Source organism: Amblyomma maculatum, chromosome 6 (assembly GCF_055883805.1).
Source record: "Amblyomma maculatum isolate TAMU_Amacu chromosome 6, ASM5588380v1, whole genome shotgun sequence".
NCBI lineage: Eukaryota > Metazoa > Arthropoda > Arachnida > Ixodida > Ixodidae > Amblyomma > Amblyomma maculatum.
In genome coordinates, this window is record NC_139349.1 from 50,391,767 (window position 1) to 50,417,316 (window position 25,550).

General features: G+C 44.0%; 1 protein-coding gene across 1 annotated transcript in view; it reads right to left on the reverse strand.

Moving 5' to 3' along the window:
* LOC146185721 (protein turtle homolog B-like) overlaps positions 1 to 25,550 on the reverse strand; it is a 149,465-nt gene that overhangs the window by 109,078 nt on the left and 14,837 nt on the right. The window contains exon 2 of the mRNA XM_084607902.1: positions 9,430 to 9,765. Within this exon, the coding sequence (XP_084464028.1) occupies positions 9,430 to 9,765 (336 nt within the window). The remainder of the gene's footprint in view (positions 1 to 9,429; positions 9,766 to 25,550) is intronic.

Below are 25,550 nucleotides of genomic sequence, written 5' to 3' on the forward strand. Positions count from 1 at the left end.
GCGTTTTATACACCAGTTTTCGTTTGTACCGTTTGGCTCCCCGCGATTGCTTCATATAGCAAGGACTACTTGAATATGACATTTAACATCACATTATCTGCCGAAAAACGGTGCAACGTTCTTGGTCCCTGATCGACTCAAATAAAGCATTGCCATCGAAGCGTACAATAACGCTATACATTGGTTACGAAATGAAATGCCGATATCTGATATATTGAAATAAGCTTACACGAACGCACTGTGTGAGCATGTATGAAATCCTATAAGTAGCTTTTGTACGTACAGCAAGTGAACAGCACGTGACTTGATTAATGGCGGCCAATATGATGTCCCAATCAATTGCAAAAAAAAAAAAAGAATTCCTAGGACAGTCAGCCTTGTGATTTATTTCTTTCAAGAAGGTATTTTTTTTTTCTTGGCGAGGAAGGTAGGCAGAGCGCGATGAAGGTTTTAAATTTAGAGAATGCCTTTTACGAGAATACGCACTTAACATGAATAATAACTTTAATTAAAATTTATATGTCAGGTATGGGCTTTTCTTAGAAAAACACGTCAGCCCTGCATTTCTGGGTATTAAAACAATGCGGGGAGTGTAACAAAGCATGGTTAAGTCAAGCTAATAAATGAGAACTAAATTAAACAGTCTTCTTTCTAATTTATACAGACATCTTCTTAATTATATACAGTCTTCTGATGAAGACTGGTCTCCAGTCGAAACGTTAGTAAAATGAGCCTGGTCATGTTTAGAAACGGCGTAAAAGCTATTATATATATATATATATATATATATATATATCAATCCGTAAAATGTAATGTGGTGGTGTGCCAATTCAAAAATAACGAATTCGGAAATGCCAAGGGAAAGAAAAGTGAAATACGCAGACAGACTGACGCATGCAAGCTACTTCTATTGTTAAACTGCAAAGCAAAATTTCAATTTGATATGGCGCCAAAAGTTTTAACGCATTCTTTCTCTTTTTCTCTTTCGAAGAAGCAAACACTTCTTTGAAACTGAAGTCCTTAACATGCAATGAGTACGCGAAAAGTTTTAGCGAATGAACTTCTCAGTCAAAGCTGCTTTCAATGTTCTTTATTTGGATCCTATTATGTAACGTTTTGTTTCATTTTCTGCTTTTCTACTTGCCCGTCTATCGCTGATCGGAGCTTCTAGTGACGTAGGCCACGGGCTTGGCGGGGCCAAAGAGAAAGAGAAAAAGGACGGTACGAAATGTTCTGAAACACGACTTATTGTTGCAATTTCGAAATTCCGAGGTCTACTTTGTGTTACATGTGTTAAAAATCCTTTTTCGGTGTCAGACGAGCTGCCAGGTCGTAATTGGTTCGTCTCCAAGGCATTCGTTTTCTATGCGTCCGAGGGCTCAAGTACGCGTTCGGCGCGAAGTTCTTATTCCAAAGTACAATATTTACGCAACTGTCCCACGGCGATAGTCCTTCGGTTCTTTTGGTGCATACTTCTCCAGCAAGGTACGACCGAGATCGACACAGGAGTTTGCAAGCAAAGAACAGCCCTTTCCTTATTATGCAAGCGGCGCTGGAAAAGCCATTGCACGTGTCGAATTTTGCAGGTTTCGAGGGGAAAACCAAATGCTGAGAAAAATGAAAGACCCAAGCGGTACAAGTATCTGAGTTCCCTTTTTTGTACGTTCGTTAACCTTTATACGATCGACGAGTTACAATGTCGAATCAATTCGTTCTGCTTCCTGTAAGTCCGAATAGAAAAGGAAAAAAGAAAGACCATTAAATAGTAATGCAATATATTTACATCAACCAACCTATCTTCTTCCCAGTGGCTCCCCCCTACCACACACACACACACACACACACTTCAATTCTTTCTGAATTCTGACCAAATGCCGGACGTACGCTTGGAGAGAGCTAGTGGAACGGTACAGCACTAACTTATCCTACGAAGAAGAAAAGTGGATTTGGAGATGAAAGAGAGGGCGGGTTGTCTGACGCCTTGCTCTTGCCGCAAGATGACGTCCGTCCAAAGTTCGCGCAGATTAAGGGGTCAATTCCTTTTTTCATTTCGGAAAAGAGTGTGTACCGTCTGGGGACGAGTCCTTTTGGTTGAGTTAAGAATGAAGAGGAGTCTGGTGGTAAAGCCGACTTGCGAAGGTGGCAGCTGCTTTCCTAACAAAGGCCGAAATTTTTGGAGCCGGTGGCCCACATGATACCACTCCGCGAGCCGCATTCGGCCTGTGGGCCTTATGTTTGAGGCCTATGACCTAGACGCGCTGCCGCCTATTTTGTTGTTGCATCTTTCTCTAACTGACATGCAGACGGCCACCTAAGATCAGATCGTCGCATTGAAAAAAAAAAAAAGTGAAAAAATAATGGAAGTACTCGGGTCTTGCGAAACGTTTTGCGTACAGCCTCAGTTATTTTTTATAGAGCACAATGAAGACACACAAGGAGCTATAAAACGACGCAATGACGCACTCGGGTAAATAAATGCATATTTAGCGGTAATCATGATATGGATGTCGTGGTTATTCACCTTAGGTAAGTTTTTCGCCATGACATGCGGTCCAGAAAGAAGCAGGAGCAGAAATTAGGGCTGTCAGCGGAAGGCGCCGCTATTTTTAAGCATGTAAATAAGCATGCCGAAAGAAAATGTATGTATCTTTATTTCGCAACTTTACAAGGCGAGTATGTAAACTTGCGATGGCCCGTGGCCAACTGCATCAACTGAATATTAGCTACATAGCCAGCGCCTGACAATTCGGTTCATGGATCACTGACTGCTTAGCTGACTGCATAATTAGTGATTATTAATACTAACTTCAGTTGAAATGTTTTGCAAGAGGTCGTAATAGGAGGGATAAAGTGTGAAAATCGATACCCTCAATATAGGCGAGCAAGTTAATCAAAACGAACACAAAGCTAAAACAGAAGTACTAGCGTTAACTAATCAAACCCTAAAAAGCTATACCCCTCAGCTCAGATGCTTCAGCATTCGATTGCAGATACAACAGCTGGCGCAAATATTTCCCTCCGTCTTAACGCAACAGCTTTAAGGCCGCACTGTCGAGGAAAGTTGGTGTCGGCCTGCCAGCCTTATATGTGAAAATCCACCGACATGCTCCTGACAGGTAGTAGTAGGCAGGTGGCATGGCCGCGCATTGACTGGTCGCCGGTTTCTGTGACGTCACGAAACCACGTGACACGGCTAAGCTTGGTGGGAGGAGTAAGACATTGGCCCCGCAGGCATGCTCGTACGGCTCGGTTGCCGCGGGGCTTGATATCTATGTCGATGCTTCACATGAATTGGCACGTCACACTTGCCTGTGTGCTATGCATATGCATGAGATAACAGAGATACACTTTAAGGGGTCAGTGATCAAGCGCGTACTCCAACGAGGATCCACAATGGGAGCCGCAGGCTACAGCCATTAAGGCAGTCGCGTCATACAGCTAAAGGCGGAGCATAAGTGCCCTCAATAATAAACTGTTAATATCTGTAGGATTTAAATTGCTTTACTCACTAATTAGTAAATGGAAACATCAGTATTTAAGTAGTCAGGGTAAAAGTGATGATCGTTAAGCGTATGCACATGTTTATGAAAAGTTACTCTTGCTTCAGAAAAAGAAATATATTTAGCAGCGTCCGATGCTGGCTGGCGATGAACTAGTTGACGAATAAGCTTTAAGCCGCGAGAGTTAGCTCAAGTTTGCAGTGTTTATACTCCTTTCTTTTCATTATTTCAGTTGATTAATGAGTTGTTTCATATTTGTTAAATACTAGCTTCACACTGTTGGGTTCAAGTGAAATTTTGATTATTACGAGGGAACAAAACGACATAAGCATATTCGAGAAAAAATGTGGTTAATCGGTTATCATCTAGTAGTTTAGCTTGAAGCGCTAATCGTAAAAGCTGTCCAGTAAAAGAAGCCGTTTTAGAGCTGTTGAAGTAATCCCATCTACGTGGGCGTTCTCCCTACATTGATGAGTTATTAGTAGGTAGATATATTTATGGTCAGTGACAGCAGTGAGCGGCATGTCCTTAATTGCGTATGGAAAATTCTATTTATGCATCTTTTTTGCTAATGCCACAAAATCGTTCAAGGCCTGTACTGTCATCTGGCACCCCGTACACTACTTGGTATTATATCCTTTCTTATCGTTACTGTTCTGCTGCCGTTATGATGTGCTATACTTTTGTTAGTAAGAATTCTTTGGGAACTGAGCAGCATTAAAACGGCTGGCCACTGTATAAGCAGCTGAGAGCTTACCGAGAAAAGGCACTGAACGCCCAGGTTGAGCCTCACGTATCACCTGTCGAAACCAATCGACACAGTACTTGAAGGAAATATACTGAAAAATGAAATAGCTCCTCTATCAGCAGCTCTCAACCGCGCTCACGTCAGATTATATTGCATTTCTTGATAGAACATAACCAGCGCCTCGTGTTTTCGACTGATTTGGAACTTCTTAGTTTTCCTCGTCTTTGTTCGCTTTTCCCCTTCTTTTTTATTTTGTCCGTGTTTACTTAACTTGATAATTGTGTGCAGCTACGCTGATGGTTGTTTTCCTTTGCCCTGTAAACATGTTGCTCTTTCTCACCATGATAATGAAGAAAACACTTTATTTAGCCCAATAAAATTTCAACTGAGTGAGGGCTTAGGCTGTCGTCTTTCTGTGGGTTTGTCATGGCTAATTTCTGCAATAAAAAATACCTACCAGCTTGTCCAACTTGTCACGATAGTGAAAGTTGACCTTGTTATGCGGCATAAGGAATCGAAGGTGGAAGTATGTGTTTGACTCACGCGTTGTTGTCAGCTCACTAACAAGTTGTGGCGCTAAAATAAGGTTAGTATACAGTTTTGGATCGCTGCTCTGAGGGACAATGTCCTTTGTTCGCTCTTTATATATGGCCTTTGCAGAAAATCTGCACAAAATTTCGCTGTGTTTATAACTGAGCTTTGCATGTTGCCCGCAGCGACAATAAAAAATTATCTGGCAAAAAGAGAGCTGAAAATCCTGCCCACGCTAGGCGGGAGTAAAGGTAGTGAAAGCTGAGAAGTACTTGTAGCTGTGCGTGTTAGCGTACATTCAGGAAGACATATGAGTGTAAAAAAAAAAAAAATACACGGACGTAGAAATTGAATAGGACGAGAGCTAACCTGATATAGGTTTTATTTGGCGAGGACTGCTTTATATATCATCGCATTAACCATGCGCCAAAAGAGCTTTGGCGCTCCCGCGTCTTCCTTAGTAGGTAAAGCTGCTGCAATTTCATGGATAACCAAGGAGACCGTCTCCGCGGATAACCAGGGATAACTACTGATAAACAGGCAGACCATCCCCGGTCTTGGCAGTTTGAAATGCTCTAAAGACCAGAGCTACCCACTACATCCCTCCTGTGCCCGACTGTCATAACGGGGCAGCACAATGCACTTGTCTGCCATTTTTTTTTTCGGTTATATGATAGGTATCGCTATGCTCTTAGCCAACGTTCTAGGCTAGGTCCTAAGTGGGAAATAGGAGCAGACTTCTAATTATCGCAACTTTTTTATTTTGCTTTTCTTTCGTGACTTACGAGTGAAAAGAAAATGTAACGATTAGCGAGACATGCTGGTGCCTCTCGTAAAGGGCTCTAATCAAATAGAGATTTACGTCCTTTGCAAGCTACACATATTATATCGCAGACGTCTAGCAGACCAGATGGAAAGAAAAAAAAAAGAGGGGGGGGGGGGCATATACTTAGCTTCGTTTAAGAGTACCACGCGACAACGTTAATGGCATCCTCGTACTCTTGGGAATCCTTCTCAGCGTGAATTCATTTTGCTTTTCGCACAGTCACTAATTCCGTATTTGTGCGTCTAGTTTCGAGCAAGCGCTCATGCGCATACAGTCGCCTGTTACAAAATTATGTGAAATGCTACGCGACGTTGATATAAAACACCACTTTAACCAAACCGTCCTACGGTGCCTACCGTAATGAAGGGTTGTGTGTCTGAGCCAAGATCCAAGGGTACCGAGGGATAAATTTCCCACTACCATCATCATCATCATCATAATCACCATCACCACCAGCCTTGCTACACACTTTGCTTGGCAAAGACCTCTTCCATCTCCCAGTCGACGCAGTCAATGTGTCAGGTGCATCCGCATAACCCACTCAAACTTTCTAATCTCATCCGTTCAAGTAACTTTGTTCCAACTCCTGCTGCGCTTGTCTTCTCTTGGAATCCAGTCTATCCCACCGGAGCCATTATCTTGCCTTCGTATTGCATGACCTGCCCATGCCCATTTCTTCTCCTTGGTTTCGATTATGACGTCAATGACCTGCGTTTGTTCCCTTACCCATACGTACGTACGTATGTATGTATGTATGTATGTATGTATGTATGTATGTATGTATGTATGTATGTATGTATGTATGTATGTATGTATGTATGTATGTATTATGTATGTATGTATGTATGTATGTATGTATGTATGTATGTATGTATGTATGTACGTACGTACGTACGTACGTATGTATGTATGTATGTATGTATGTATGTATGTATGTATGTATGTATGTATGTATGTATTATGTATGTATGTATGTATGTATGTATGTATGTATGTATGTATGTATGTATGTATGTATGTATGTATGTATGTATGTATGTATGTATGTATGTATGTATGTATGTATGTATGTATGTATGTATGTATGTATGTATGTATGTATGTATGTATGTATGTATGTATGTATGTATGTATGTATGTATGTATGTATGTATGTATGTATGTATGTATGTATGTGCGCGCGCGCGCGCGCGCGTGTGTGTGTGTGTACGACGAAGGTCTGTTCTGCGGCAGACACGTTAATACATTCTCCCTTTTTTCACACGGTCTGACCTTTGTCGAACGTGTTCTCAACCAAGCCCAAAGATACTATACTACGCTACGCCGTAACTCTTGGATGGCTAAACCAAATAGTCGCACAAGTTATTTCATTACATAGTTAGTACTCATACTTCATGCACCCTTTCTAAGACCACGCCAGGGCATGTAAAATCAGTAAAGCAGACTTGCACACACAGATGCAAAATATTGTGAAAGAAAAGTATTTCTCTTTTTAAGTTATCTGGTACAAGTCACGCCCGATAATAATAATAACGAAACTTAAATAGCTGTGTCGTCAGTGATGATTACCTCAACTAATCGCTAGTAGCTCGCAAGGGGCAACCATTATTCTGCCCCTTATATAACGCATTCATAGAACATTAGTGAGCATCTTGTTTTTTTTTTTTTTTTGTATGACTGCGCACACAGCCTTAGTAATTGCATCCTTCTCAGACTGCACAAGTTATTAATCCGGTGCTTTTGTAACAGAACAGTTGCCATTTCTTGTTGATATGACTAGCTAGAGGCATAATGAATGGTTAATGAACCTTCGTGGAAGCTGCTGCGTACGTAAATGAACGTGACGATTCCTCGCAGCAGTCTCTTGGCTGTGTACGCGAAATTTGCTTCTTAAGCACTTTGTGATGCTCTCTATCTCATAGCGTAAATTAATAATCGAAAATGCTTTACTACTCACCAAGTCACGCAATTGCTTTATAGCAGCCGTTTTCATAAACGAAAAAAAAAAAAAAGACATCTGGAGATGTACTGTACTGTCACCGTTATGCATAGTTCTTTTCTTTTGCCTTGCATTTGCTCTGATACGGCTGAATTGGATTAGCTTGTGATTATTATCTATAGAATAAAAATGAAAGAAGAAAAGAACAGTTCCCAACATTACACTTTGAAGAGAAAGCCGATTGATTTCTTTGTTGCCGATGAGAAATAGGAATAAATATATAATGTCCTGCGTACTATGCTCGACACCGCCTTAAGTACATCCTTGAGGAACTGGGTGAGGAGCGACCGTTGCTGTAAGGCATGCAGCGAAGGACAGCCATACAAAATGCAAAGGGTACCAGATTCTTTCGTTATAAGCCTATAAAGGAGGGCGTTGGTCAACGCTTGGTATGAAGCTTGTTACTACTAACGCGGCTCTCAATTCGGAGACACACTGAAGTAGACGTCGTCGGGTCTCAGTGTGACCAAATGGGCAGAGTGACACATCGACGGAGTCAAGCATTACTTGTGGTACATTTCCTGGGCACCGGATTGCGCGCATTACTGTGATCGACCAGAGGTTTGGGTGCAATGTGTTTAACGCGACATCACTAAATGCTTCGCTTCCCAGAAAATCTGGCGTTGGTGGTGTTGGCATTGTGAACGAAAAATCACAGGCATAAGTTTGGCAGGTTATATTTGACAGGTGACATGCAGGGGAACTGACTGATCGTCGGGTTGCTTGACGTCGCATGACCACATGGCATGACCTAGTCTGGCAGGAGCTGCCAATACAGACAGCACATTTGAGATGGGAGGATGAAATGAGATCAGAACAGCTATCCGGGACGATTGAATCCCGAGACAGACACGCTACTCCTAGGCAACGCAGACATCTTCCTGCATATTGTTTGAAGCGCGGCGTTATATCATTGTCGAGTGGTCTTTCACATATGTGGCAGCTTATGTCTGTATGATAATGAGTATATGTTCGTTTTTCAATCTTTTCTTCTTTTTTTTGTGTGTGTGGTAAATTCGACCTTAGCCAGTGGCACCATTTAATATACTTTAATTGACTGTGATATTCTGCGTCGTATAGTAACTCAGCAGCCGCGGTAATTGCGAAAGATTTTAAAAACTGGGTGATGAGAAAAGCAGCATTAATTATGCCCATAAAGAATGGAATGGGAGTGGAGTTCTTACCATTGTGCAATCATGTACATTTCGCAAGCGACGAGAAATATGATGCAGCGCTCAACGACTCTTGCCGAAAAGTCATCAGCATTTTCAACTTGTACAGAAGGCATAATTTGTGCATGTGAACTGCAAGTTTATTTTCAGTAATGACTATTGTTCAGCTATACCTTTTTTCTTTTTTTTTTTGCGGCTAATCTTTCCGTGTCGCAATACTTTGCTGGCCGAGGAGCGTTGGTTACATTATTTGTCTTAAAATAAAATTAATGCTGAATACGAACAATTAAATGTATTACCATATGCTACAAAAATAAAAAGCACGAAAACTACTGCAAGGCATGGAGTTCGCAGTTCATAATATTTTTGACCTTGTCTCAGCGTATTCTTGGGCACTTTCGGTGTGCGGAAGAATGAAGTCAAATAGTTCGCTTTAGGTATCTTTGGTCTCAAAAAGTACACCTTAAGTCCCTTCGTTTTTCTTCTACAATAGAATCCGATCCTAAACGTATACCTTCTTTTTGAAATAAACTTTAATATCGGGAATGGGAGCATAGGCTACTGCGTAGCGCGCACTGCCAGTGCGTATTGCATTTGATTTTGACGATGCCAGATGGCGCCACTGACAAAGAAAGGAGGCACGCTCCACTCACCGATGACCTTGAGGTTGATGACGGTGTTGACGGAGCGCGCCTTGCGGAAGTCGACGCGGCAGCGGTACTCCCCGGCGTCCTCCTCTTCGACAGGATCCAGCTGCAGGAACGCCGGCCGGTTCATCATGTTGAAGTACGCTCTGGCTCCCAGCTCGCTCACGGCAGACTGCCGCGCCTGGTCCACATGACCCCTGCGCGCGTCCAGCGTGTATATGGGCGCCGGGCCCTCGTCCTTGTACCATAGCACCAGCGCCACGGTGTCGTCCGCCGAAGGGGGCGTGATGTCGCAAGGCAGCGCCACCTTGCCCCTGATCACGGCAGTGTACAGGATAGACGCTGCGAAAGAGGACAGAAGAATTGTCAGCCAATTTCTATTCGGGCGTTTCCTTTTTTACGACACGCTACTCTAGATAATTATGAACGTAGACGCATTTGTTCTTAGAGCCAGTTTCGGATCTTTCAAAACATTATATAAAAGCGGACACACGCAAAAATGCTCGGCCGCATCACGCTTTTAAAGGCAAAGCTTAGGTGTCCCCTATAATTTTTTTTTTTACCAAAGTTGAGTATTCAGTTAGTGAAGAACTAGAAAAGTCTAATTATTGGCTGGAGAAAGAAAACGGAAATACAAACGAGACCGCGTGAATATAGGCTGTTTGCGATGTTTCTGTTAAGGTACGGTTTACGAAGCTTTATTTAATGTACTTCAGCGACATTTAATGTCAGCAAAAGCCATCACGTGACCGGATGCTGACTCGTGTATCTCACAATGCAAACCATGAATGGTTAGGACGTGTATTAAGACGACTTAATTAAGACAGTCTAATGAGCGTTTCAGGCAAATGAGCCCAGATGTTCTCTGAGGCGTGTGTTGGGATTCTGAGGGGCCAATGATGATATACAGCCCGTTCGACGTCACTTCAGCCAAGGTTTTCAAAATAAAAGGCGCTTCGGATGCGAATTAAACCTGGTGCATAATGTTCGTACAAGCACCAAATTATTGAGAATAGTTATATTTTTCTTGACTAATTTGCCAGTTATGTTTAATTACTCAGTTATTTTTTAAGCATTAACTGGAGCCCCTACTGTGATATGCAATAATGTAGAGAACCTTCAGAAAACTCTGAATAAATTGTTTTCTGCACGAAATATCTTAGTTTGCTCCTTTCCCCGCGTTCTAAAGAAACTGCGAAATATAAAAGAAAAGCCGCGGAACAGGATACTTTCGCAAAGCTATAGCGCTGCGCTCAAACGTGCAATGGGTGAACAAGGTCAGCTGCAGTGTGGCTGTGGTCACGAGGAGATGGAGATAAAGAAGAAGAAGACGATGATGATGACAGATAACTCGGTAGTTGGTAGAGACGAACGACAACGTGTTGCTAGGACAGAAGGTTCAGTCGAACGTTGTGACGGCGGTGTGCCCCGGAGTTCGACGTAGAGACATTTCATATCACTAAAAGTCTTCTACACCCGAATGAGAATAATCAACGACGAGAGGCAAGGGGTGCTCATACGTGAAGTGATTCCCCTATGGCGTAAATAAAGCCGAAGCCATAGAGTAAACTACTGTGTGCAAACGCCATTTCTTTACTTTGAAGCCGAACCTAAGCGTAGCCATGTAGATTGCTCTCGCGGAACTCCAGGTTTAAACCACCACTAATGTTTTAGAGCGCAACTCTTTGGCGCCCGTTCCTTGGTTTCGCGTCGGCGTCGGCGTCGTCGGCCTCGTAACTAGTTCCGCCCCCCTTTTAGCCCCCCAGTTCGAGCCGGCGCTTCGGTACCCGGAGCCTCGCAGGAAGAGGGGGGGGGGGGGAGCTGTCGCACTGCAGCCAACGTTATTCATGCATCGAGGAGCATGTTTGAAAGCAGCAAACCGGTCACGTTTTTATTATTCCTTTTTTAATATTTTCAATATATTTTTTACATTTCTTAAATTTTTCGCAGGCTCTCGTCGGAATGTGGTAAGAAAAACTGCGTGATATATATCTTGGGGATAACAGTTTCTCAAGGTGCTCTACAACTTTGCGTATCACAGTTGGTGTCTGCAGCCAGCACTTTAAAGAAAAAGTTGACTAAATATACATTATTAAGCAGTTAGTTACGGGGAAAACAAAACTCACGTGAGTAGTTCTGGGCGAGCGCCAACCTTTTTGCATCCGGTTTCATTCGCGTGAAATCGACTATCATACTTAAAACCGTGGCTCAAATTACGAGGCACAACTTCTATGGATGCTTTGCGAAAAAAGTGGCTTCGGTGCATACATTTCAGTCAGTTGTTTTCGAATATAGTCAGCAGATTTCTATTTCCATTTTGTTCCTCAAGCCAATAACTATCAATTTTAGTTAATTAGTCTCTGCTAATTACAAAGCTCGAAAAACGAAGTATACTGCAAACTAGGCCCTGTGGCTTTCAGTAAGTCGGTTTTACAAGACTATCGCACCGTCTTTATTTGTTTAAGTTTACCTGGGAAACTCGATATATACAAGTAGCAGTTTGTGCTACAAATCAACCAGGGAACAATTGGAATGAAAAGGCCAGAAGGTGTACGATATTACTTCGGGCTTTATTAATCCCATATAACCGCACAAGTTGTTACCCCTTCAATCTATATATACGCAGTATACAAGGTACTAGCGTTCACTCCGTTTTGGCGGGTTGGCCTTGTGCTGACAAAGTAGTTTAAACACGTCGTCCTTTTATGACATCGACCTATTTAAAACTTGCTTGCTTCACAATTCCGTGACTAGTAACGTGACGCTGGCCCCTGAAAAGCAGTAAAACGCCGCTAGCCGTTGCGTCACCGGCTGTGCGCGGCATCGCATAAGTCATGCCACCAAAGTTACGCCGCCAATGCCGCCTCGAGCCATCTTTTAGCCTTGTCATACCGTTTAAGTGTAGCAACATAGCCATCCGTTGGATACTGTTCTGGCCGGACATATATCACCCACGCCAAACTGACTGAAAGAGCGGAGATGCTGGAACGGCACACGTACATCCTTTACGAACGTAACAGGAGGAGAGTTTCGCAAGCGACAGTTGCTCAATGCCCATTTAAAGGATTGCCCTCTGTCTACCCTGGCAGTGGATTCATTACGCTATGGGAAAGGTCCCCGGAGGTCACCTCCTTTCAAAGCAAAACACAGAACAAATTTCATCTTATGTGATGGAGAATCGAATGAACTCAAGCTGCGAAAACATAGAAAAATAAGGTAACGAGAAATAAAAAAGGTTTAGTACAACTATGAAAGAAGGCGCCGGTTTTGCAAGGTTCAAGAAAAGATTCCGACTGTGCAGGACTGCTTTTATCGGACGGCAGATTTGCTCAACTGACCTATCATACAAATGAAAATGAGAAGTAACAATGAAATACAAGTCGAAAGTTCGATATATGGAAAGGCAGAGATGCTGCTTTGAAACAAGATACCTAGAACTTCTGACCTTCAGTGAGCTCCAGCCAGTTTTTTTCGGTGGGCCTTGTATTTCACAACGCGAAAAAGTTTTCTTCAAACGGCAGCACAACAAATAATTGACTAGCATGGTGTGGCTTGTTTACGGGATTTTACGTCCCAAAGCGACTCAGGCTATGATAGAAGCCGTAGTGGAGGGCTGCGGAAATTCCGACCACCTGGGGCTTTATAACGTGCACTGAATCACAAAGCACAATGGCGCCTGCCTTCTCGCCTCCATCTAGAAGTAACCGCAGCGGCCGGGATTCGATCTCTCATACCTGGATGCGCAGTCGAGTGCTCTAACCGCTGCGCACCGCGGCGGGCCGATTACCATTTCTTCCTAAAAGAATAGGCAGTTCAATATGTATACCTTAGCCAAGATGAATAAGGTAAATGACAACGGTTGCTGCTGACATTAATATCTTGGCAACCTTCTCAGCTAGACTAACAAGCAACAACAACAAAGAACTCGCTGCTGCAGATTTCGCACTCATTTTTAGCTAAGTATACATGCGTTTTTCTATTCCAGGCCTACATTTTTAATTAAAGTCAGCGTTTGTCAGATACGAAAAGAATGGTTGCGAGCTGCATTAAAATTTTTACTTTCTGAAATGTGGGCAGATTGCACAACGTGAGCTGGAGCTGGTATTATGCAAGGTGAACGGGCATTACTGTTACGTTATCGTAACTATACGTTTCTCGCGCCTCTGTAAGCGTGCGCGATTATTAACTAGAACATACATACAGAGGCTGGAAGCAGCGGAGTTTGCGGTGGTCATCCTCAGAAAATTGGTAAAATTGCTTTTGTCTGAATTTTGCAAACGCTAATCGAAGTTAAACAGTGCAAATGTTAAAAAAAAAACAAAAAAAACAAAAAAAAAAACGAGGGCCATCATCTTTCCCCATGTATCTTAGGTAGCCAATCGGCTAAAGAAGTCGTTAAGCCCCGCCGGCATTAGGCTTGTATGTTTTTTCCTGCCCTTAACAAGGTTCGTGGCCTATGCTGGCAAATGAATTTCAAAAAGGTTAAAGGTGTGTCCTGCATAAAAAAAAAAGAAACAAAAAAAGAACGACATCTGCTGTGTACAATGCAGTAAGGAGATACGGATAAAATATGGTCACACATATCGGCGCATCGGCTAGACGGGACGACGTTAGTAATCTACTGCAAAAATCGTAATTATAGGAGGCCGAAGCTACTTCATACGAGGTTTAAAAAAAGAAAGAATGTGAAGGCAAATTTGCGAGCTATTCATCGTTCAGACGAGGACATACACTAGCGTCAGCACACATTCTATCCTGCTCCCGAAGAAATGGTTGCTTTTATTCGAAATTATGAATCCCGGTCTCTATCGATTTCATTCCGGCCGTTTTCGTTTGTTTTGCCCCTGCGACCACGCACCGTATTTATTTTTCTTAAAGGTATACTGCTCAAGCAAATAAATCGCTTTTCTGTAGGTAGTAGCCAGTGCGTTTGTTGTCTTTTCTGTTCCCGTTTTTTTGCGCAGCTTTCGTGTTTATCATGATTGCTTCCTTCATTTTTTTTCTTCTCTCTTTGTGGCCGTCTTAGAGGAATACCAGCGATAGATGCAAATGAGCAGAGGTGTAATTAGTTGCGACATTCTGGCATCGAGCGGTGACAGTTACAGAGCTGGTAGTCGAAAGAGCGCACCATTCTTCAACTCGTTGTTAAACAGAACCTAAAATGAAGACATTCTCAGAATAAAATTGAAGTTGAATTATTCTCCTTTGTTTACAAGTTCCGCGCGCTCCTACGTTGAGTGCCACCCTATGAGTGCCACCCTGTGATGATTATGCTCAAGTCATTAGGCTGAAGAAAATGTGAAAAAAAAAAAAAGATCTTCATTCACTACTGAACTGAAATATGTATTCAAGAGACGTGCTTTGACAGACTATTCAAAACTTAATAACAACAAGAAGTACAAATACAAACACAACATCGAGAGCTCTGTGCTAAAAATGATATTACGCCGAATGGTATGTCTTTTGTTCCCGCAGTACGTATTTTAACCTCAGGCATTTCTCACGCTACGAACTTTGGGAGCCCATTTGTCTGACTACGCATTTCATATTTTCATGTCATAACTTTCCTCGACGATGTACCTTAGTACACACTTAATGGTCACATTCTATCACCCTTAACTTAATTTTTTAAAATTTGATTGGGCACCTCTCTTCCCTCCCTTCTCTCCTTAATTCTCTTTCCTACGCAGAGTAATATGCCAGCCAATTACTAATTCCGATTAAATTCCCTGCTCTTCATTAAATAGTTGCTCTCTCTCTCTCTCTCTCTCTCTCTCAGTACGTCTTTACCTTATACCACGTGCGCACAGCTGTTTTTTTATTTCTGTTTGATGATGATCAATGACAACTACAGAGCAACATTAAATGAAAAAAATTCGGGACAACGACACTGCAAATTTGATGAGCAGATACGCGGCGTAATGTTAGCGTCAATTTGCCTGCAGTTGCAAAGGTGCAACATAGGCCAAATGAAGTGCCTCGAAGAGTAAAAGAGAAAATGAGATAAAATTGACCGAAATACAAAACTGATCCGAATTTACCAATAATTATTTTTATAACGATGCAATCTACATCATTTTCAGAAGCTGCGAGACCCTTTGAAGGTGACTGAAGTTTAACTTTCCATAATGTTTGAATGTTTAAATGTACAATAAATGATTGTGACGTTGATGAATACGTTAGTATACAGCTATAAGTGTATTCTACTGCTGCCATCAATTCGCATCTTGAATACCAGGATTAAACTAAATGAATTTGGAATATTTTGGTTTCAGTGGGCCACTCAGAAAACTCGCCAAACCTAAATATATGATGTCTTAAACTCTGAAAAATCTCATCGAGAAATTCAACACAGTTAATTACGTACGCATGACGTCGGTTTCACTATTTCATTAGAAAATATAGCATTCCTCCTTCCCCTCTCCCCCTCTCCTTGTTTTCACTTCTCGCGATCAACACATAAGTTCCACTGACACGGGCGCACTCTCGCTGAATATTTTTGGAAAAAATTGGACCATGTAAGAAATAGCCGAAGCAACCGTAAGAATTCTGTACAAATTTGTTTGTCTAGTCTCTAAGAACGGTCAAAGAAAGTCAAAAGATTAAATAAAAAGAGGAGGAAAACCTATCGACTGATGTGCCCATCTGCGTGTCCTATAGAACGAAACCGGTGACGCTCAGAACGGGTATTGACTGAACGGCCAGTCCACAACCTGTTCCCCCTTCTTTTCTGCGCCAATCACTGCCTTCCTAGTCCCACACAACGCGCGAGGCGTTCTTTGCCTAATCGGAGCAGTAACAAATCGTGTTTGGAAAAGTGCGTGAGCACTCGCCGGGATTCCTCTCCTTCAGCTACTAGTGGAGGTCCGTACAAGGCCAACGACGGCCGGAGGCATAGCTGGCCAAACAGCTATTCATGAGCACGGCTCGTGCTTCGCGAACATTCGTATAAACAGAGCAGGGGGCGCGTAAGGGCGGTGGCTGCGGGGCAGGCAGGACGAGGAATGGAGGGGGGGGGGGGGGGGGGGGGGGGAAGCTCGTGGAGCTTAGAAAGCCCGCAATCCATACAGAGGCTCTTTTCGCCGCCCGGACCAGGGTAAACAGATACCTCGGCCTCTCCAGCTGGCGGAAGACAGCGATGGCACGCGGAAAAAGGGGAACACACGTGGAAGAGGAGCAACGCTGCTTCGAGCGCAAACACTACATAAAGCAAGAACGGGCAGTGACCGTGTGGTAGTAGCACGCGCAGGAACACCAGCAGGAGCAGCGAGCACACAGGCATGCCTACTCACGCACTGGCGAATGCGAGGAACGCCGATGCAAACAGAGCTACCGCCGCCAGCGGAGCTTCGCTGGTCGAGGCACGGCTCGCCGTGCGAGTGAGCCAGTACTGCGTTTAGGCGACTTCCTAGTCCAGTATGGAACAAAGGCAGTGCGGTGAGATGGTGTGCGCGGGGCTCTATAGTAGTGCAGGAGTGCATCATTATTATTATTATTATTTTTTTTTTTTTGTGAGCTCAGAAGAGAAGGTCGTGATGAAGAACGGCTTTGTAGGAGATCGCCCACTTCGTACGTATGAGTACTGTTTGTTTTGGCGAGTGTTGGTTTCGCCCCTCCGATAAACAACGCCTGCCCGGTGCGGCTGCTGCAACGTAATTTACTTTCTCTGTCTCGCTGTCGCCGGTTGAGGGCTCTACGGATGATGGATAGCAGGAAGTACGTGGTCCGCGAACGGTAGATCGGAAAAATATTCGTGAACGTTGCGGAATTTTTCTGGAGAGCTTTCATTTGTTTGTGAGTGCAGAACTTAACTCTCAATTTGGTACGAGTGCGTACTTAACGCAACTTCTCTAACTCTGTCGTTGAAGGAGGCGTCTACATTGGAACAAAATGACAACAAAATATTTAAAGAAAGAGTAATAACCCCTAAGCATACTCTACTCTCCTGAAAACTTTTTGATGCCCAGTTAAATTATAGTTTGGCCATGTTCAATTTTTTATACGACGGCTCCTATATCGACTAGCTGTTTGCTTATCGTGCATATTTGGTTGCACGAAATGCCCCTTCTGAGGAAATTGGGCGACTTCCGGATAAGCAACAGTATTTAGTACATTGTAAAATAACTACACTTCAGAGTCGTAACTGTATTTTGTTATTCAGTTATCCAGCCGTTTAAAGCAGCTTCCTTAAGCTTCGCCTGAAATGGATAAATCGAGACGCGCTTGTCGCCCAAGCCGACGTCGGTGTCTGGCCCTGATAATGAAGAATTCTGTCACTGTGTATACTGTAGTTAGTCATATGGCATTGTCCAAAATGTATAACCAACATGATGTATTCTCATATATTCTGACTCAATGTATTCAATCTTCCTTAGTATTTGTACGAGTGCCTCAAATTTTGCCACTAAAAGATTTTTCTTCTGTAAGCCAAATATGTTATTTTTTTTTCTTTTAGTGAACAAGCTTTATCAGCTACACTATGATGTGCAGCAAGGAAGGAAATAATTTTGGTTTTGCGGTGAAACATACTTGACGTCCCTCTACCCTTGAAATTGGTTGCTCCCCTCGGTAAGCAAGGATCAGTTGCAACCATTTCAGGCGCCCGTCGCCCTGGAAGCAAACTACTAAGGAGTGTTCTTCTAAAAGAAAGTTCAGTGCCAGCATCAAATATGATGTGAGGAAAATCACTTTCTTTCAGGCTACTTTGCGAGTTCATAGTTTTCTATAGGAGAGGGGTATTAAATCACGAAAAAAGGCATCTGGGTTCACGGGAAACGCCGTGTTTGAGGGAATCTAAAGAACTGCAATGATTAGAATACCTTCAGCGTGCACTTACAGCGCAAAACAAATGAGCTTGTTTTGAATCCACTATTAGTAGAAATACGACCACTGCGGCCAGGTTGCTGTCTTACGACATCGGGTTCAGTAGCGGGACTACACTGCAATGGGTTTCTTGATAACGTGAACAGGAAGCTGCTAGGAGCATTAGGTGATCTTCCCAGTGTTACAAAAAAATGGCGTCATGACTGTGGGTGAAGAGGGGCGGAAGCCATGCTATTTTGCTTTTTCTCGGCTTTATTTTCGCAGAGGCAAGTAACACAGGCTCGTTTCAAGACTTTCTTAACGTCATACCTGCATAAATAACACAATGTGGGCTGGCTTCAAGAGTTTCTTAGTGTCATACGCGCATAAATAACACCTTGTGAGAGGAAATGAAGACGAAGCACGCAAGAAAATATTAGCCCCACGTGCTTCAACTGTTTTCCTGCGCCATGTTTTAATTTATGCAGGTAAGGATTGAAGCAAAAAAACAAAAAAAAAAAAACGAGTTAGCAGGAGTTGAACTAGTTAGACGTACAAAAGCAACGCTTGACCTGGTTCAACTGTTGGTATGCCTTTGGTTTAGCTCTTATAGTTTAGGTTTGATTACGCTCTAGATTATTTACATATTATAGGTCACAGGTTGAAGCCAAGGTCAATATTTACTGTTCTGCCTATCTTTAGGCAGAACAGTCATATCTGCCTAAAGATAGTCTATATAGTCTATACAGTCTATATTCAAAAATACAGTCATATCGTTTGAATATAGAAGTCAGCCATTGTGCGATTTTCCTGGACAAGATGAGAGGCGATCTTAACCTGCACAAACACTAAATCAAATATATGTATGCGCTCCACTGGGTGGCAAATTGTGGATGGGCAGACGACACAAATAATGGCGAGTCGGTTAAACCTAATTAAATAGTGCTTTCGTGCAAGTAAAAAAAAAGGGGGGGGGGGGGGTGGTTCCAAACGAAGGTATTACAGATGCTTATTCTGACCGGCGAGAGGGTGAACCAGACCACTCTTTGCTGTCCACTGCGGACTTAGTTGACGGCGGAGCCAGCGAAAAGGATGTTTGTCTCGCCACAAAGCAGTCACGCCATTTGTCACTCCCGCAGGTGTAGCGATGATCGATACATGCGTATTCAGGAGCAAGCGCCACCACTCTCGGCGTGCGCGCTGCGTCGCACCCTTCGAGCCAGTGGGAATCGGTGCGCTGGACGGAAGGAGACCACCACTATACGGTGGGCGGTCGAGTGGATGCTCCATCATCGTCAAGACGTACGGCGTCGATTACATGGTGGCCACCGCGGAGAACGTCGCACCCTCATTGCTCGCGGTGAGGCGTATATAAGAGGAAGGCGACAAGACGGCGACGACGACAAGGAACAAGCGAAGACGGCGGAGCAGCAATGAAAGACGGTAAGAAAAAAGGAACCACGACATCGGTGATGCTGAAGCAGTAGAAAGCGAAAGAGAGATGAGACAGGGAGCCAAGGAGAGAGATGGATATTGCCGGGAAAGCTGTTCGCTCGTGAAAACCACTCAGGAATTCAAGCGCGCCTTGCGAGTGTGGGCGACTCGTGGCTGAGATTGGTCGCGGCGGAGCGCGCGCAAGGGAGAAAGCGCGCCAAAGCAAGCGAGTGCACGCGCGCTAGCGGCCGAATCAGGGGAAACGCGTGAGATGAGAATCGCTGGCTCGTCTTTCCCTGGTTGGTGTTTTCTTCCCCTTTTCTATTTATTCCGTTCCGAAGAAGCGTAAGCGAAAACATCCCGCCGGAAAGACAGAGTGGGAATAAGGAAAAAAGAAATTGCCGGCGGAGGAGCGTTTTTGGTCGAGAAATTGATACACGCATGGCCAGAAAAGGGAGGGCAGACCGGGAACAAAGATGGAGGATCATAAAGGGGGACTTGACGACCGATAAGCGCTAAGAACGGGTCGGAGCGTCGCCGTTGAGGCGGATGCCGCAGCCGTGGCCGCCGGAGGTCGAGGAAGCAAGAGGACCGTAAGCGTCCCAGTCAAGATTGATGGCTGTCGGAGAGCAGTTTCTTGGCTTGTTGAAGCCGACCTTCGATAACCCAGACTCGCACCAGTGACTGGAGGAGGCTTATAGATCCCGCAATAAAAGATGCTCTTGTGAACTGCCAGCTGGAAACGTGGTTCTTAGTGCGTATATTCGTTCATTCCTGGTTTGCATCATTCACTACAAAGTAGGTATCTACAAAGTAGGTATATTTTCTCCTGACTTTTCGATTAAAAAAATATTGTTTTCTCTGCAGTACTTCCTTTAATTTTCACCCATTCGCCACACCGTTGCGGTAAAGGGGCGAGTGAAGTGTGCGCACACGCACACGCACACGCACACGCACACGCACACGCACACACACACACACACACACACACACACACACACACACACACACACACACACACACACACACACACACACACACACGCACACACACACACACACACGCACACACACACACACACACACACACACACACACACACGCATGCACGCACACACAGAGAGGGAAACAGGATAGAGTGTCACTGATTGAGGATAAACGCGTATGTAACAGTTTTGGATGAATGTTCACAGCCCAAGGGATTGGCTTCTGAGCTGCATCGTGTGACTCGTAAGGTAAGATTTTTTGTCCTAGCCTTTCCAACGGGAACGGATTCCACGATTGATAAAAAGAGCGCCACTACACGACTTATAAGCAGACCCCTTATAGGCACTAAACTTTTGACAAGCAGCGTACGTGTTTTCTGTAAAATAAAGCTGTTGTGAGTAGCATCGCTCTGCTGCGTCGTTCTTTCGTATGTGGTGTGAGGTTTTTTTTTTTTTCACCTATAAACAATTACAATTATGTTTGGTAAAAGTTGTCTTACTTAGGCAGCGCTATTGACACTCATATTAAGAGATACGAGCGCATGTTGGTGAAATAGAAGTGGCTTAGTATATTGCATGTAAAGAGGAATTTGACGGCTGGATGCAAAACTCATAGGAAGAAGACAATTTCTGCGATGATATAGGCATTGGTTTAGTAATATTTGCTGCTAATGGTGACTTATTGGTCGCTGCCTCTTTGTTGCAGGAGTGTCCGTGCTGAAGGACCGTTTTTATAACTGGAGGGTACGCTACTCATGATATAAGAAGCCAAGCTTGCGATAAATAGGCTTAATTTTAACGACTTTCGCTTCATTTTCCTCTTTAAAATGGTTATGCAAGGCAAAGTGTAATAAAATCTAGTGAGAGAAGTCAAGTTCTACCCATAGTATCTAGCCCACTGTTATCTAGCGGAAACTGCAAGAGCGTGCCACTTACAAAAGCAGTATAATATATAATATTTTAACACTGTTTTGTAATACGTTCGAAAACGTGATAAAAATTTAGCCTGCATAAACGAGAAGCAATCGCTAAGTGTCGCAGAGGTTTATGCGTTGTTTTTAATCAAGGAAAAAAAAAGCTCAAAAAATATGCACAGCCTACTTCATTTAGACGCAGTGTTTTGTGGAGCAGTCTCGAGCGCCCTTTCATCGAAAAGTAAACGGAAGAAGGGAAGCTAGGAAAAGGCTGTGTAAGAAATTGTGGCGGTCAGTGCCGACACAAGAGTGGGAGTAATGAAAAGGAATGTATCTGCCGCCATCGACAACGCAAAAAATTTCCCGTCTTCCTCACCCTGTTTATTCTTTATCTCGTCGAACTTACTCACGTGCCATCCCACACACAAGCCCACTTCGGACGGTGGTCAGTGGAGAGCAGCCCACGAAAACTGAGCCCCTCAGGAAAATCGATGCCCCGCGAAACCAGAACAGTGGCGTCCGCAGCCAATACTGCTGCTTCTCCTGCGCTCGTTTTAATTATCTCCCGAAGCGCAAGGTCTGACATCAGCGTTATGCGGTGCGCGAAGCCAACGAAAAGCAATCCGCTATGGATAGACCTTGTGCAAAAGGGGACCCAGAGCGAAGCTTGGAGAGAAAATCAATTCCCACCAAAGAGGTAGGTAAAAAGCACGAGAAAGGGCTGGCCTGGAAGGGAAAGGGAATGGGGCAGTTGGTGCGGGGAAGAGGTCAGGGAGGCGCGCACCTATTCGAGGCTCTCACTGTATACGGTTCTCGGCGCTCGACTGAGCTGGCGGAATTTAAAGCACTTCTTATTCGCCTTTCGGGGACAGTCAGCAAAGGTAGGCCCCGACGAACCGCTGGAACGGGCGCTGACGAAGCCAATGCCCGGCCACAAACACGCCGCTTTCAACCTGTTATAACGGAGAGGCGAGAGAGCGCACGCTTGACGATTGCCGAAACTAAGAGAGATGCATGGAACAAGAAACAGCCACGGGATGACGGGAAAGGGAAAGCGGAAGCAATACCCCGGGGAAGTTTGCCGACTCCAGCACAAGGCCCCTGGGGAAAGAAGACAACGGCGTAAAAGTGACACGCCAGCGACGACGCCATGCCGGTTTGGCCTGTTGCCTGCACCAATGAGTGAATCGTTATTGACGCCTTGGCGCCTGTAGTTGCGCGCTCGAGGCCGATGGGGGTGCGGGGGCTTCGGCGCGAGTGCCGAATGCAAGCGCGACGAATGAGCAAATTGCGCGATCGATACAGCGACGAGAGCGAATGCGGGCGGGTCGTTTTACCACTATTCGAGTTGGGACTGTACCTTTTTTTCCCGCACAGCGTGCAAATAATCTGCCCGAGTCGATTTTTCGGTTCGGTTTGGAAAAAGCTCTACAGCGTTCCAAAAGTCTAATGGTTTCTCATGTTTGGATTGGAGGAGAAGGTGAGAGAAGGCTTGTTCGGGCAATGATCGGGGCATGCGAACACAGGCCAATAAAGGAAGAACAAATAGCGACATTGGATGCGGAAGCGAGAGATAAAAATAAATCAGCAAATAAGAACCCGATTCATTCGCGCTGTGCATGTGGTTACGCAACTTCGTTAGATACGTTCCGCGAACAGACATTAGAGACAATTCAAACACTAACAGCCAGCGCTTACTAAGTTCGGAGAAAAGACTGAAAGGGAGAGTCGAGGGCACGAAGAAAGACTGCAGTGTAGTCCTTTATCTCGGATGTGGAAGTGATTGTTCAGACCTTTTTCATCCAGACTCTGGTAAGGTATGTTAGTTTTAATTAAGCGGGGTATTGAGATGCTAAACTAAAAGATGCTATGCATAATACGATGGCCAGGCTGACTACTTGATGCAACACTTGCTCAACTAACAACTTATAGTAGAATATAACTTACAAAAAAGCAATTCCTAACTTTCAATCATGTTGCGTGTCGTGTGTAATATTGCTCCACTGAACACTAAACAAAATAATGGATTGAAATATGTTATTTGCCGCACACGCCAGTGGCACCGTAACTCTTACATATATAGTTTTTCTGATGCTAAGCCTCTTAGTAAATTAACTAGAGAAGCTGTAACAACAGTATACTTTCTGCCACGGAGATATGGTTTGTGGCGGCTACTGCCGACCTTGTACTTGACCACGGTTAAAAAATCAGAAACGGCAACTTTAACCAGCACCGTTGTAAGTTCGACCGCAGCACGGTTACGTAATTGCTTTAGGGATATTTGTATAGAACGTTATTGGTTTGATTTCTGAGGGCAGTGTTTGAACAAACAGAAGTTACTTTTTTTTTGTAGGTAGCGCGAAAAACGACCAAAAGTAGAAGCACAGAACACGAGCGCTTTTTCACCACATAAATAGCTATTAGGGTGGTAGCAGCGAGGCTGGATTGGAGAGTCGGGAGTTAAAACACGTAACAGAGCCCGTTGTAGAAGAAATGTATGGTAGTAAGGTTGAAAGTTGGGCGAGTTGAATCTGGTTCATTTTGTAGGTAGCGTGAAAAACGAGGACCAAGAGTAGAAACACAACACGAGCGCTTTTTCACCACATAAATAGCTATTAGGATGGCCAGCGAGGCTGGACTGGAGATTCGGGAGTTAAAACACGTAACAGAGCCCGTTGTAGAAGAAATGTGTGGTAGTAAGGTTGAAAGTTGGGCGAGTTGAATCTGGTTCATTTTGTAGGTAGCGTGAAAAACGAGGACCAAGAGTAGAAACACAACACGAGCGCTTTTTCACCACATAAATAGCTATTAGGATGGCCAGCGAGGCTGGACTGGAGATTCGGGAGTTAAAACACGTAACAGAGCCCGTTGTAGAAGAAATGTGTGGTAGTAAGGTTGAAAGTTGGGCGAGTTGAATCTGGTCCATTTTGTAGGTAGCGTGAAAAACGAGGACCAAGAGTAGAAACACAACACGAGCGCTTTTTCACCACATAAATAGCTATTAGGATGGCCAGCGAGGCTGGACTGGAGATTCGGGAGTTAAAACACGTAACAGAGCCCGTTGTAGAAGAAATGTGTGGTAGTAAGGTTGAAAGTTGGGCGAGTTGAATCTGGTTCATTTTGTAGGTAGCGTGAAAAACGAGGACCAAGAGTAGAAACACAACACGAGCGCTTTTTCACCACATAAATAGCTATTAGGATGGCCAGCGAGGCTGGACTGGAGATTTGGGAGTTAAAACACGTAACAGAGCCCGTTGTAGAAGAAATGTGTGGTAGTAAGGTTGAAAGTTGGGCGAGTTGAATCTGGTTCATTTTGTAGGTAGCGTGAAAAACGAGGACCAAGAGTAGAAACACAACACGAGCGCTTTTTCACCACATAAATAGCTATTAGGATGGCCAGCGAGGCTGGACTGGAGATTCGGGAGTTAAAACACGTAACAGAGCCCGTTGTAGAAGAAATGTGTGGTAGTAAGGTTGAAAGTTGGGCGAGTTGAATCTGGTTCATTTTGTAGGTAGCGTGAAAAACGAGGACCAAGAGTAGAAACACAACACGAGCGCTTTTTCACCACATAAATAGCTATTAGGATGGCCAGCGAGGCTGGACTGGAGATTCGGGAGTTAAAACACGTAACAGAGCCCGTTGTAGAAGAAATGTGTGGTAGTAAGGTTGAAAGTTGGGCGAGTTGAATCTGGTTCATTTTGTAGGTAGCGTGAAAAACGAGGACCAAGAGTAGAAACACAACACGAGCGCTTTTTCACCACATAAATAGCTATTAGGATGGCCAGCGAGGCTGGACTGGAGATTCGGGAGTTAAAACACGTAACAGAGCCCGTTGTAGAAGAAATGTGTGGTAGTAAGGTTGAAAGTTGGGCGAGTTGAATCTGGTTCATTTTGTAGGTAGCGTGAAAAACGAGGACCAAGAGTAGAAACACAACACGAGCGCTTTTTCACCACATAAATAGCTATTAGGATGGCCAGCGAGGCTGGACTG